Source organism: Gastrolobium bilobum, unplaced genomic scaffold (genome assembly GCF_033153095.1).
Source record: "Gastrolobium bilobum isolate Gb01-03AN ecotype WA unplaced genomic scaffold, APGP_CSIRO_Gbil_v1 utg2894, whole genome shotgun sequence".
Classification (NCBI taxonomy): domain Eukaryota; kingdom Viridiplantae; phylum Streptophyta; class Magnoliopsida; order Fabales; family Fabaceae; genus Gastrolobium; species Gastrolobium bilobum.
The window spans coordinates 257,991-271,754 of NW_026897400.1; the positions used below are offsets into that span (position 1 = coordinate 257,991).

The 13,764-nt window shown below is 34.8% G+C and overlaps 1 protein-coding gene across 1 annotated transcript; it reads right to left on the reverse strand.

Moving 5' to 3' along the window:
* Positions 1-6,415: 6,415 nt before the first annotated feature.
* Positions 6,416-11,636, reverse strand: LOC133306600 (serine/threonine-protein kinase D6PK-like). Its single transcript, XM_061506916.1, has 3 exons — positions 11,526-11,636; positions 8,953-10,412; positions 6,416-7,548 (listed from the first exon to the last, which is right to left on the reverse strand). The coding sequence occupies exons 2-3, from the start codon at positions 10,362-10,364 to the stop codon at positions 6,672-6,674; spliced, it is 2,289 nt and encodes a 762-aa protein (XP_061362900.1). The 5' UTR covers positions 10,365-10,412; positions 11,526-11,636; the 3' UTR covers positions 6,416-6,671.
* Between the last annotated feature and the right edge of the window lie 2,128 nt (positions 11,637-13,764).

The window sequence follows — 13,764 nt, forward strand, 5'->3', positions numbered from 1 at the left end:
ATTTTTGTGTGTGATATGTTAAGGGTTATTAATGTGCATAGCCAAAGACTGGTGAGAATCAGAATTATCCCTGATGTTTGGGTTATCAACTTGTCAAGGGTTATTAACGTGCTCGTTTGGATCACAGGTAATCTGGGGTGTGGTAGTTGAAAGCATTATGGCTTAGTGCTCTGTTACACCACTTGCTTCATCAACTGTGTGTAAATGCATGTACCTCTTAGTACCTGATTCTCTATCTACTGCCTTGGCCTGCTATTGCAGCTGTCAAAATCATGTGTCTTTTTTAAATTTTGTGTACCATTTGAGCAAGTATAACTTACTGATGAAGTTGGGTACGTTAAAGTGACTATGGTATTATTCTTCTAATAAATAAAAAAAGTAATTATGTTATAACCCTTATAGTTTTTTGTTTGCTGTTATTGTTTTTATTCATTCAATCCAAGGATGAACTCTGAATCAACCGTAAAGTTGTTTTTTTGATCGTAAGATCGTGGGTTCAAGTCTAGAATTAATCTCTTTGCAAAAATATAAAGGTAAGACTGCATGCTTATCTTTGCCCTTACAAGTTGAGGAATCTTGTGCACTGAGATTTGCCCTTTACCCTATATTGTTTTTATTCATTCATTTCACATTGTTTCCAAATCATTAGTTAGGGTCAATTTGGCAATAATATATGAAATTGGAGGATTGTAAGTAAACATGGGAGCACGATTTTTGGCAAAGCATCTTGGCTGCAATTGATCATGTAGTTACAATTCAAATTGCTATAAAAACTAGATAAACTAGTTGTTTAAGTCTTAGGTCTTCTTATAGGCTGATGTTACTCTGATTTTATATCCTGCTCAGCACTACTCATGTTTTAACGCAAAAAAAACATCTGAATATATTTATTTGCATATGTTTTCTTCTTTTACAAAAAACCAGTGACTGCTTGTTAAAAAACTTAGGTTTGTGCTAAAATTATTGGTCTCGAGTTCAAGTTTTGAGTACACAGTTGTGTTAAAAACTTGATAAGAAGAACTTTGCCGCTCTTGTTGTCCTGCTTAGCTCGACAGGATCAATCAATTAATTGATGAACCGATAGAGAAATGTAAAAAAAAAAAAAAAAAAAAAAAATGAGTAAGTGACTACTGAGAACTCAGTTGAAGTGTTGTGAGACATATAAACGAAGAAGATCTACACTTCATATAAATAAAAGAGAAATGCATTTGTCATATTACATGACAAATGAATAGTTGTTATCTTAAGAAAAAAACAAGATAAATTTATTGAATAATATGTCATCTCATTTTCTTAACATAATAACTATTCATTTGTCATGTAACATGACAAATGCATTCTCCTAAATAAAAACTATTATTCACCTAATAATTTTGTTCTGAATTGAAGATGGGGTTGCCTGCTAACAGTTTATTCTTATATTTTTGTGATATACTAAATGTAGAATCATGTACATGTGGAGATCAATGCACCAGTACCATGAAATTCAAAGCAACATTTTGCAGCAAGTCCCTGGCCTTGTGAACCTTTCATCAAAAGGTCAATAAACATCTGAATTGCACAAGCAAGCAACTAGGGATCTTGAATCAGCTGTTTCAACTTGGCATTCCAGTTTTTGCCTCCTTATAAAATTTCAAAGGGACTTCACCCTGTCTCTACATGGTTGGTTTGAGCTGAACCTTATTCCAATCAATAATGACAACATCAACAACAGTAACATGGAATCATCTGATATCTTTTCCTTTTGTGATGAATGGAAACTTGCTCTTGACCGTGTCCCAGACACAGTTGCATCTATAGCCATCAAAAGCTTCATCAATGTTATCCATGCTATATCTGTTAAGCAATCTGAAGAGCTCAAGATTTCAAGGAACTTGAGAAAAAATCTTCACCTTTGAGAAATCTAAGAAGGAAGTTTTACAACTCATATTATATGGTTGGTATGACCCTTCCTGATTCTGTGCCTGATAAGGAGTGGCTCTCCCAACACCAATAATTGTTAGTTCTGCTTGGAATCTAAGTTCAGCAAATTCATTTCCAGTACACCATACCCCATTGACACTTGACAGCTATAATGTGTGAATCATCATTCAAAGTGTTTGATTGAAGATTATTTCCATCCTTATGCTGTTGTCTAGAATCTTTTGGCTATCTCTAATTGACTACATGCTGTTGTCCAGAAGCTTTTCGCTTCTTATCTTGTTCCGTTTTCTGTTTCTTTCTTTTTATTTTTCTTTTATTTTTTTTTCTCTCTCTCACTTTTAAATATTCCATTTGATTTATCGCTTCGCGACTAATCTGATTTGGGACGGATTCGATATTAAGACTTTAAATCCTTTGCAAAGACGGTACTGGAGAGGATCAAACACTATACCCCAAAGATGTAGCTATCTTTTTTTTTTCTTTTAGCTTTTCCTAAGGATTATTATTTGTATAATATCTTGTACATGTATTTTGACCCACCAATATAAAGGCTTGTTGAAATTTCATTGTAAAGCTGGAATTTTTGTTTTATTCATTATTATCTTTTGAGGGTATTACAATTATCTCCTCCTTTTTTAATCTTATCCCTAAAATTTGGTTAGTGTGATCTCTTAAAAACATAAGATGCTTTTTATCTTTGAAGTGGATACCGCATTAAAGTTACGGGTTTCAGGATCCAAATTATGTTTCAGGATCCAGTCCTGTCGCAATTATATGACAAAATAGGGCCAACAACATAATCTGTTAAGCAAGCTATTAAGAGTTATATATTTATTTAGTTATTGATAATTATATATCATCATGCACTAAATGCAGGTTAACTCAATTAGTTAAAACTCTTATTTTTATTTTTAATTTTAATTTTGTGTGTGGATGGAATGTTTGGATGGAATTTGAAGGAGAAACGACTGGGTGGATAATTAAATATTCCCCTTATTTGAAAATATTTTATAATGAGAGAAATTAAATGAAATATTACCATGTAACTTTTCATTTATTTCTTTTTTAATTTTAATAAAAATTTATAATTTTCTCAAATTAGAAATAAAATTTTTCTCTTTTGTTTTCTATTCTAAACTCCTCCATCTAAAGATAGCCTTAGTTCAGGCTTGCTATGGTCTCTCCGTGTTATCATAAACTAGAATCTAGAAGAAAAATTCAACCAGTACCAAAAGACTCAACTAAATAAAATTAAGTCAGGGTCAAGATTACATTATTTTTAAAAACTCAACTAATATTAAAACTTTACTATAATTTTTAAAAAATATATATCATTTTTAAAAATTAACTGATGCCTAACTAGCTGATGCCACTGCTAGAAGTGTTGCAGCTTTCAGAAACCTTTTATGTTTTCAAGAAAGGGCTGTAGAGAGAAATAGTGATAGATGAGTAAATTTTGATAGGCTTTTATAAGAGTTATGTTGTAGTAAAAGTGATTGTGTAATATTATAGAGATTCGTTTTGCGTGCCGTGATTTTTTCTTTTTCTTTTTTCTTCAAAAAATATAAACCCCACAAAATACTGTGTGTGTAAAAAAGTTTGTTGTGTCATGTTAAATAACAAATACAAATCTCTTCTTGATAAGGTTATAAAGATTGCATTATATTGATAAGTCTTCGTTCTTCCCCATGCAAAAAAAAGCTATTATACATGAGAGCAAAATGATGTAGTGGGGACCAAATAAAAACCATTAAAAGTAGTGATTATATCATTAAAATGGAAAGTCTGCTCTGTGGGTTATGGTCCTCATTTCCTCTTTCATTTGAACGTCCATTCAATGATTTGATGCTTTTATCATGTATTTGTTGTGTTTTATAAATGGGAAAATTAGAAGACTAGAAAACCATTTGACTCAACGCTGTGTGTTCCACAAAATATAACATAATTGTAGGGAGAAAAAAATTGCGAGACTTTTGCAGTTTAAAATAATACTTTTTTGGAAAAGATATTCTTAACAAAATATGTTGCCATATAATTTGTTAGTGTGATTAAAATCAGAGATATTTTCCCCTTCATAATGGATGGCTTGATAGTTGATACATTATTTTGACAAAATTTACAAAATATCTTATATTAGGATGATTATAGAAACTGTTATTCAAGTGTGGATTTCTATCAAACCCAAGATTCAACTGAAAAATCTACTCTTACAAAGCATAATAAGCTAGGCTTTCCCAACTAAACAAGATTAACGAGTCTCTTGAAGTAGAAGAGTTCTTGACTCCATTTGACTACCTAGATTTTCCCAACTGAAAAATCTAGGTAGTCTCTTGACTCCAATTGACTCATAATAGGTTTCAGACTTCTCATAGAAGAGTTCTGGAAATCAGCATAGCAAGCAGGAAGACTTTTACGGACTAAAATGTTACTGTTCACAAAGTTTTTTACCTAAATGCCACGCGAACAGTGTTATTTCCTAATGTGTCACACGGGCAAGTTCGCTATCCGGTGTAGCGAACTCGGTTTGCTGACGTGTCACATTTCTAGTGGATAACAAGTACAAAGTTAAAAAAAAAAAAAAAAACATGAAGTTCGCTACCCCATGTAGCGAATTTGGTGTCCACTAGAAACGCGACACATCAGCAAACCGAGTTCGCTACACCGGGTAGCGAACTTACCCCTGTGGCAGATTAGAAAATAACACTGTTCGTGTGGCATTTAGGTAAAAAACTTGGTGAACAGTGGCATTTTGGTCACTGTTCCCCTCCATTGAGTGCGCTTTTTTATTTTTGTTTTATTCATGATCCTTTAAAAAGTTATTATATCTAGCAATAACACTAATTCTAAAATCGTTAAATTTATATAATTTAGCGGAGATGGAATCTTAGGGGTGTTTGGTAGGAGGGGAAAAAAAATTCCCCGGGGGAGAGTGGGATGAAGAAAATAGTTTAGCTATGTTTGATAGGAGTAAAATAAAAAAATGGGTAGCAAATTTTTTTTGATGGGAAACATGTTTTACACATTATCTCATTATAAAATATTACCATCCAAGGCACTGGCAGACCCAGGTTGGGTCACATGTCCGCAAGTGTGGACATGAGATTTTGGATTTTAATTTTTTTTTTTTTTTTGTAGTCATGTAGGTTATTATTTGTCTCTTGGTTCAATATTTATAGTAGGAGTAAATATCATTTTAAGTCCCTAACAAAAAATATGGTTCCCATTTTAGTCCTTTACCAAAAATTAGTCTCGAGGAGGTCCCTAAAAAATTCAAAGTGGATCAATTTAATTAAAATCGTGCTCCCTCACAAATTCAAAAAAGACCTACATTAGTCTCAAAAAGACTAAAATAGGTCCACTTTAAATTTTATAGGGACCAGGTGACTTTTTTTTTATAATGGACTAAAGTGGAGACCGAATTTTTTGTTAGAGACCAAAAATGATATTTATTCTTATATTAGTTAGCAACGTAGCAACGCACAGAGATGATTAAAACAACGTAGCAACGCAAATTGATTAGAGAGAAAACTTATTCTTCTTCCTCTGTCACATACCCATTCCCATGATTTCTTTATCCTTTGTTATGGAAGGAACTAGATTATGAGCGGGTTCAAGCGTTAATTTAATTTTTTTTTACAAAATAAAAAAATTCGGGGGCGCTGCTCCTGAACTCCCGCCACTAAATGTGCGGCGGACATAGAGAAATTTTCTTGGGTCCGCCACTGATCCAAGGTGTGGTAAAAAAATTTGACCACCGCCAACACATTTTCTTATCTTACCCGACAATAAATTTTGGCATTTCAAACAGCTTTTCTTATCTTATCTAGCAATAAGTTTTTTCCACCATGTTCCCAACAAAAAAATTTTCCTGATAAAAGAAACATCTCCTCTATCAAATGTCCCCTTAAAACTACGCTAAGGTTATTCCTTGTGATTAGAGATAATAAAACGGGCTCAGCCCACCTCGCCTATCAAATGAGGTAGAGCGGGATAAGTTTGATTACCCACCAACCTTTTTTATTTATCTAATTTTTAAATATAATCCGTTATGAATTTAAGTGGAGAATGCATTTTGAATTGGCAATTGTGGAAATCTTCTAGTTTACGATATCTTAATGTTTAAGATATCTTAATAAAAAAAAAGTGTAAGATATCTTAATAAAAAAAAAGGATTTCTCAGCTCACTTTCAAAAGCGAGACAGGACGGGGGACGACTAGCTCATTTGTAGGCATGTTGACAACAGGACGAGCTGTCCACTTTACCACATCTACTTGTGACTCGAAGGTAATCAACTGTCATCCCTACTCTCGCAAGTCAGAAACTTTTTTTGCAATAGGATTTGCCCTTTTAACCGGAGAACAGATTGTGATTGTTCCTTATCACAAGAGCATTCTATGTTAACTGCCATGATAATCATAGACGTGAAGGAATAGCATATACCAAATGCCATCGGCTGCACTTGATAGCATCAGAAAAATTGCCCAGAAAGGTATATAGAGATTAATAATTTTCATGAGAAGTTTTAAATTCTGTATAGAAACACTACATTATGGATTATCCATATGTATTCTGGGATCAGACAAGGAGATCCAACCTAATCTAAACTTGGGGTATCTTAATATTTCCAACTGAAACGGAATTTTTCCAAAAGGCAGGTAAGCTGAAATTACATGGTAATGCTGAGCAGCCCTCTGTGAAAATAACTGAATAATGGCAATACAATAAAAAGAAGTTTGAGGAATCCAAACTAAAAGAACTCAAAGTCCAGATATTTACCACCAGACTTCATGTCAGTACCTACTATCCTCTTACTAGTGCTGCCAACACTAACATTATCAACTGCTCCAACCTTCCCTGGTAGCTCATTTTCCATTGGTCTTGGCACTTCTGGTGGTGTGCTGCACCTAATCAATGCCCAGTTCACACCTTCAAAGAAAGGGTGTTGCTTGAGCTCAGTTGCACCCCTCTTAACCCCAAGACGATGCTGTGGCTCCTTCACCAGCAAGCCACGGATAAGATCCCGGCTGGCATAACTGGTTGCGGGTGATTCGGGAAACCTGAGTTGCTGGCCTACTACATTGAAAAGTGTAGCACGGTTTCCTGACCCTTTGAAAGGGGTTTTACCATATAATAGCTCATGCAAGAAAATTCCAAATGTCCACCAATCAACTGCACTGCCATGACCTTCTCCTTTGATAATTTCAGGGGCGAGGTATTCATGGGTGCCAACGAAGGACATAGATCGTGCTGAAGTAGGCTCAGCAACAAGCTCTGGAAGTGTGCTAGAAGGCATCCCAGGCTCAGCTCTTGGCTTCCGCGACTTTTTGTTTTTCTGAGGAAAAAGCCGAGGAATAAAACATGCAGGTTGGATGCATACTGATGATGGCTCAATACAAGCAGGTTGAACACAGAATGCACCACCACCAGCCCGTTTTGAAGGGTCGCCATTGTAGGAAGTTCTAATAAGAGTCGGTGAAACAGCACATCTGAGGGAAAGATCAAAATCTGAGAGCATTATGTGACCATCATCTCGGACCAACACATTTTCAGGTTTAAGGTCTCTATACACAACTCCAAGCATGTGAAGATATTCAAGAGCCAGCAGGACCTCCGCAGCATAAAAGCTACACAGAGAAAATGACAATGTATATAATTGTGATAATATATTCAAGTGTAAAGGCCTGCTATAGAGAGCAAGATGATTATGCACCAGTTTTGTATCTCATATTTATAGAAGCCAAAACAGCTCAAAAGAGCCTTTATAAAACATATCGATCTTCAACCACATACTAGAGCATAGCTTAACATATCAAGAAAAGAAGTAAATACAATATCTTTGTCTATACTGGAAATAGAAGTATGATATTGTCAAAAATTACATTAAAAAGGACAAAAGGAGAAACCCTAGTGCAAAAGGCTCTCCGACTTTGCGAAGGTATGGGTGAGGGTTGAATGTATGAAGTCTTAACCTTGCATTTTTTCAAAGAAGTTGTTTCTTAGACTTGAACCTGTGACCTTCCAATCAAAAAGGAGCAACCTTACTAATGCTCCAAGGTTTGCCCCTTAAAGTTACATTACATTAAAAACAAATGTTGCACGTAAGTGTATAAAAAATTCAAATGGTAGAAGGAATGTTTTGACATCTACCTACATTTAAGATTTCAAAGAGATGTATACAACCGCCTATATTAGAATTTTCATTACTTCCCACTAAAGCCTGAACAGGAAATTAACATATTCCACAAATACATGGCAGATATTCCACTTCGCGTCCTAGATATTCACATCTTTATTGCATCATTGATTAAGAATATGATGCATGAATCACTTTAAATGGCTGAATAAAATGAAGCAAAAACCTAGTACTCAACAAATTCGATTTTTGAAATATTCATTTTCAAATGTTGGGAAGAATAAGATAGTCTTTGCGTTTTGAAGGTATAGGATGTACTAGCTATAGCATAACTCAAGCCTACAAAAAGTTCAAACTTGGACAGCTTTCAAAAGAAATATTAAGAGATTTGGAATGACAGAAGGAGGAGTAAACTTCAGGGATAGAGCTTCATATTAGAGAAATACACGATGAGCATTGAAGAGTCTAAATAAGTTTATGCCTCCGATGTATATAAGCAAAACTTTGACAAGTAACAAAAAAAAATGTTTGACAAGTAACTTGGAAAGGTACATGATTGTAACGACATTTATTTATCAAATTAGATAGACACATATGGTACCACGAGGGCGCTAGGCCCAGGATTTACAACTTCACAAAATTGAAGATAAAACAACCATATATAGGACTAAACATAGTTCGTAACTGTTAAGAAAAATAAATAAGAAGGAAGTTCAAAAGCAAATTAATTACAAATCCTTAATTACCTCTTTCTTTCATCGTTCTTTTGAAGTAAGAAATTATTTCTCTCAAAAATCACTCACTATATAATACAAAGCAGATATTCATGATGGAAAGTAATTAATAAAGAGGTTAGGTAAAGGAATATAACTATGTAACTATAACACATACATACCGTGCAGCATATTCCGAGAAATGTTTTCCAGGTTGCCGCTGCCTTAAAGTGTGTAGATCACCTCCAGGACAATATTCCATTACCAAACAGGAGAATCTGTCAGTCTCAAAATGTGTATACAAAGTTGGTAGAAATGGATGATCCAGCAACTGCAATATCTCCCTCTCTGTCTGTGCTCTAGTCAGCTTCTTTCTGCTTGCTAGGGAAGCCTTATCCATAACCTTCATTGCAAAATAACACCGAGTTCCACTCAACTCTGAGAGATATACACTTCCAATATCACCACATCCAAGTCGTTTGAGTAACCTAAAATGACTCATGCCCAAAATTCCATCCCGTAATCGGATGGCAAGGATAGCCTTCCACCTAGGATCATTTCCTTTGTGAGGCTTATTGGCACTACCAGTAATGTTGCTCCAGTTGCTGTCATCACTGAGGCCACTGCTATCACTTGCCCGACTAGCACTAGTTTTTGCACTCTCTAGTGAATCACCCCTTACACTCCCTTTAGTACTATCACAGTTCCTGTCTAAACTAAGCATGCCATCACTAGTGATTGCATCACTCCGATATGTACTAGCGCAACTATTAACAATGCTCATTGCTGTGACAACACCAGTACTATCAATACTACTAAGTGGACTGACATTGCCACTAGGAGGCAGAGAAGCATCCCAAACACATTCTTTTTCCTCAGAATCTGGAGGGAGGAGAGAGTTCTCGGTATTCTGTGATGCTCGTGCACCCAAAAATGGTGAGGATAAGTTTACTATGTCATTTAATTCTTCAACCAGACTTTCTTCAGGGGAAAGAAAAGCTGGACTTGGTTTGTTGGTGGGAACACGAATTGAGAGATCTTCAAGGAAAGGGCCCTTCAAGGGTAAGCTCTTCATTAAGCATCCAGCCTCAGATTTGTTTTGACCTATTGGTACATAAACCGTTCTCATAAGATCTGTATCAACAGGTTCAGGGGGATGACTAGCACCAGCAAATAAACTTGGACCACTATCCTCAATTGAATCACTACTATCCTTCAAAGTCTCAATCTCAACATCAGGCATCAGTTCTTCTAGTTCGGGTATAGAGGCCTTTCCTTTCCATGTTCTATCAGGCGCAAAGGTGAGAGATTCTTGAGAGGCTCGAGTATCGAATCCCATATCATCCCTTACCAAAATTATCCGCGCATTTGATAACTGAGCCACTTCTCTGATGGAGGCCAAACGCGAGATAGGCACATCCCTTGCCTTTGACAATTGATTCACTTCTCTTGCTGAAATCCCCCCAGCACTTGAAACCTCCTGCCCAACGATTCTCTGACCTGCCTCTCTTGCTGCAGCCGTGTGCGCATTCGATACCTCAACAAGGATAGGAAATGACCGAGGAAGTGCCTTCGGCTCTGCAACCCTCTCCATGTCCCAATATCACATATCATAACATAAAGACTCCTAGTTAAGAAGACCCTGCAATTAAAACGAAGAGTTCATTCAATAAGAGCTTCATTTATTTCAACTAGGATTTTAATAAACAACCATTTACCAACAAACAAGAGGATGAACATGACTGAGATACAAGTCCTAAACTAGCTAACAGAAGAAGAAAATGGAATCAAACTATGAAAGAATCAAGTAATCCAACTTTGCTTTATTTAATGCGAGGTGCTAAAAACACAACCATCGTCACAAATTAAATCGACATAGAAATTGAACACGTAGAAAACCAATAATAGTAATTGCTTTGAAGCCTCAGTCATCAATGACCACAGCCATCATCATCAACAACAGAGTCCCATGTAAAAATCTCATTTCCCATTACTGAGGCAGCTCTGAATACATAAAAACTTAAAGTATACACATTTGCTAATTGATTAGAAATATAAAAATTCAAGATGAAAAAAAAAAAAAAAAAAAATGAAACTGGGAATATTAATCTTCAAGCCTGTTTTTTAAATAGGCTTTTTTAAAGTCTAAACATATTTGAGTCTAACCTGATATAAGTTGAGACCACTGTAACGCCGTCTGACCTATTTACACTCCCCTAGATAGAATAAGGACTCTATATACCAAACCCTTAACCCAGAAAACCCCAACAAGGAAGGTATCAATGAAAGCCCACCAGATCAGGAAACTACGAAGTTACTTGAATCACCGAATATCTAACTTCATTTACAATCAAAATCAATTTTATAAAAATGGTAATCACTAATAGAAAGATTAATCCAGAAAACCCAGTCTTTTAAGAAAAGAAAAAACACACGCGCGCACACACAAAATGTTGAAATGCCAAAATGCAGAACACCCAATATTCCATTCTATTTCAAATTGCATGACAATTACCCACATAAACCCATGAGTCCTAAAACAATACACAGAGAGATCTAGACTCCCAAAAACAAAAACAAAAAATAAAAATAGAAAACCCAAAAAAACAAAAAAAGATGTAGAAAGAAACGAAGGTAGCAGTAATAAGAGAGAAAAGGAATACAGACCCAGCATTGAAATGGAGAAGAAAACCATGCTAATAATATGTTTTCTATTTGTTCAAATGCAACAACAACAACACCCTCCACACTTTACCTTCCACCACATAACATAAAAACTCTCTCTCTCTCTCACTCTAAAACTGGAATGGTGAGTGAGAATGAAAGATGGGTATTGAAGGATTTTCTCTCACTAGAAGTGAGTTTCTCTCTCCTCTCTGGCCTGCAACTAAAGTGTCGTTGATGTGTTGGTGATAGTTATGGTTGCAGCTTTTGCTTTTCCTGTTTTTTTTTAATTAATTTTGTAATGTTTGTTTGAAGGGATGAGAGAGAAAGTGGGACCCAGCATTATAGAGCGGGACCCACGCTGTTGGTTCTTTAACCTACACTTCTTTTCAAAGTAGAGCGAGAAAGCGAAGAGAGAGAAGAGTGACATACTGTATCTCTGTCTTATCACGTCAAGCCGTTTTCCTTGATCCCACTTTTGGATTATGCGTCTGGTTCTTCGCTCTCAAATTAAGGGGACATTGACCATATTGTCACTCCTTTAATAAAAATTTATCTAATTGTCACTTCTGAAAAAAAAATTTGTCAAAATGTCACGCCTGAATCCCGCTAGTCTGACAAGCGGGAATGGACTGGACACGTGTCAGCATCTGAATGGTCAACCATTCTCGCTGGGCTGCCCAGCTAGAATGACAGAATGCTGACACGTGGCAAAAGCACAGGCATTTCCGCTTGTCAGACCAGCGGGATTCAGGCGTGGCATTTTGGCAAATTTTTTTTCAGAAGTGACAATCAGGTAAAATTTTGCCTAAAAAGTGGCAATATGGTTATTGTCCCCGAATTAGGAGATCGATCTCTTATTTATTTGACAAAAATATTTTGAGAAATTAATTAAAGAAATTACAATTCATGTTTCCCTTGCATATCAAATAGGTTGAGTTCATTAATTAGCCCCGGGTCTCTTGTGATTAATTAAGATTTTAGTTTGTATAAGGGTTTTATTTCTCTCATGTTGTATGAGAGAAGTTATTTCATGTTGTGAGATAAATTAAGTATGGCCCATCAATTTAAAAAAAAAATGAAAAAGAAAAGATAGACACGTCTTTTTATATAAGTGTAAAATGAGAGAGGAGTCTTATGTAACATAAGAGTATAATTTCCTTTTGTATAATTGTTAACTATTCAAGATTTTAATTTCTACGATTTGTTTTAGGAGGTAGGATCTTTTGACACTAGTGTCAAATTTCAAATTTGACACCTAATTTGATAGCCGTTAGATTAAAAAAGATCAATGGTGTCACATGCTTGTAAATCAGAATCGTTGATCTTTTCTGATCTAACGGCTCTCAGATGAGGTGTCAAATTTGAAATTTGACACTCTTGTTTTAGATATCAATGTATACTTGTTATTTATTTAGATTTTGGTTGCTATTATTGAAACATTGGGAATTGATTATCTCCTATTAAAAATTTGTATTATTTTTTTACATGTATTTATCTTTCTCTTCATAATTTTTAACTAAACCTCACATATTTAATATGAACGAAATTATGATCAAATCAAATAAAATTTTAATATACACGCTCCGAAATTTTAATCTTTATATTTTTCATTTATATGGATTCATGTCAAAAAGTAAATTTTTAAAACCAACGTAGAACGTATGGTTATATATATATATATATATATATAGTTTTGATTTTCTCATGTTATAAACACATCTTATGTGGGGTCCACATCTATTAAAAAAATAAAAAAGCAAAAGAAAATATTGCACTCGAAGGGTCACTGGTAGGAGAAAATAACTCTCTTACGACATGAGAAAATATTTTCCCATATATATATGTGTGTGTGTGTGTGTGTGTGAGTGATCTGTTTATAAATTTTTGCAAATTACATTATGTACTTCTGAAAGTACCTAGTATATTTTCGAAAATACATAATGCAGTTTGTAAGAGTTTGTAAATATAACTCTCCTATATATATATATATATATATATATATATATATATATATATATAGACACACACAAACACACACGAGATTAGAGTTTTTCATGTTGTAGGAGATAATTTTATATTTGACAAACATATAAAAATATGGAGAACTCATTTTATTTTTTTTCTCTTTAATCTTCACATAGTCCTACATGGGATCCACACACTTTTATTTGTGTGTAAGAGATAATATATATATAGGGATCAATGTTTCTAATGTTGTAGGAAATAATTTTATATCCTACACACATAAAAGTATATGGACTCTATGTGGGGCATGTGAAAAGAAGATAGGAAAAATAAAACATAGATATCACATATTTTTATCTGTG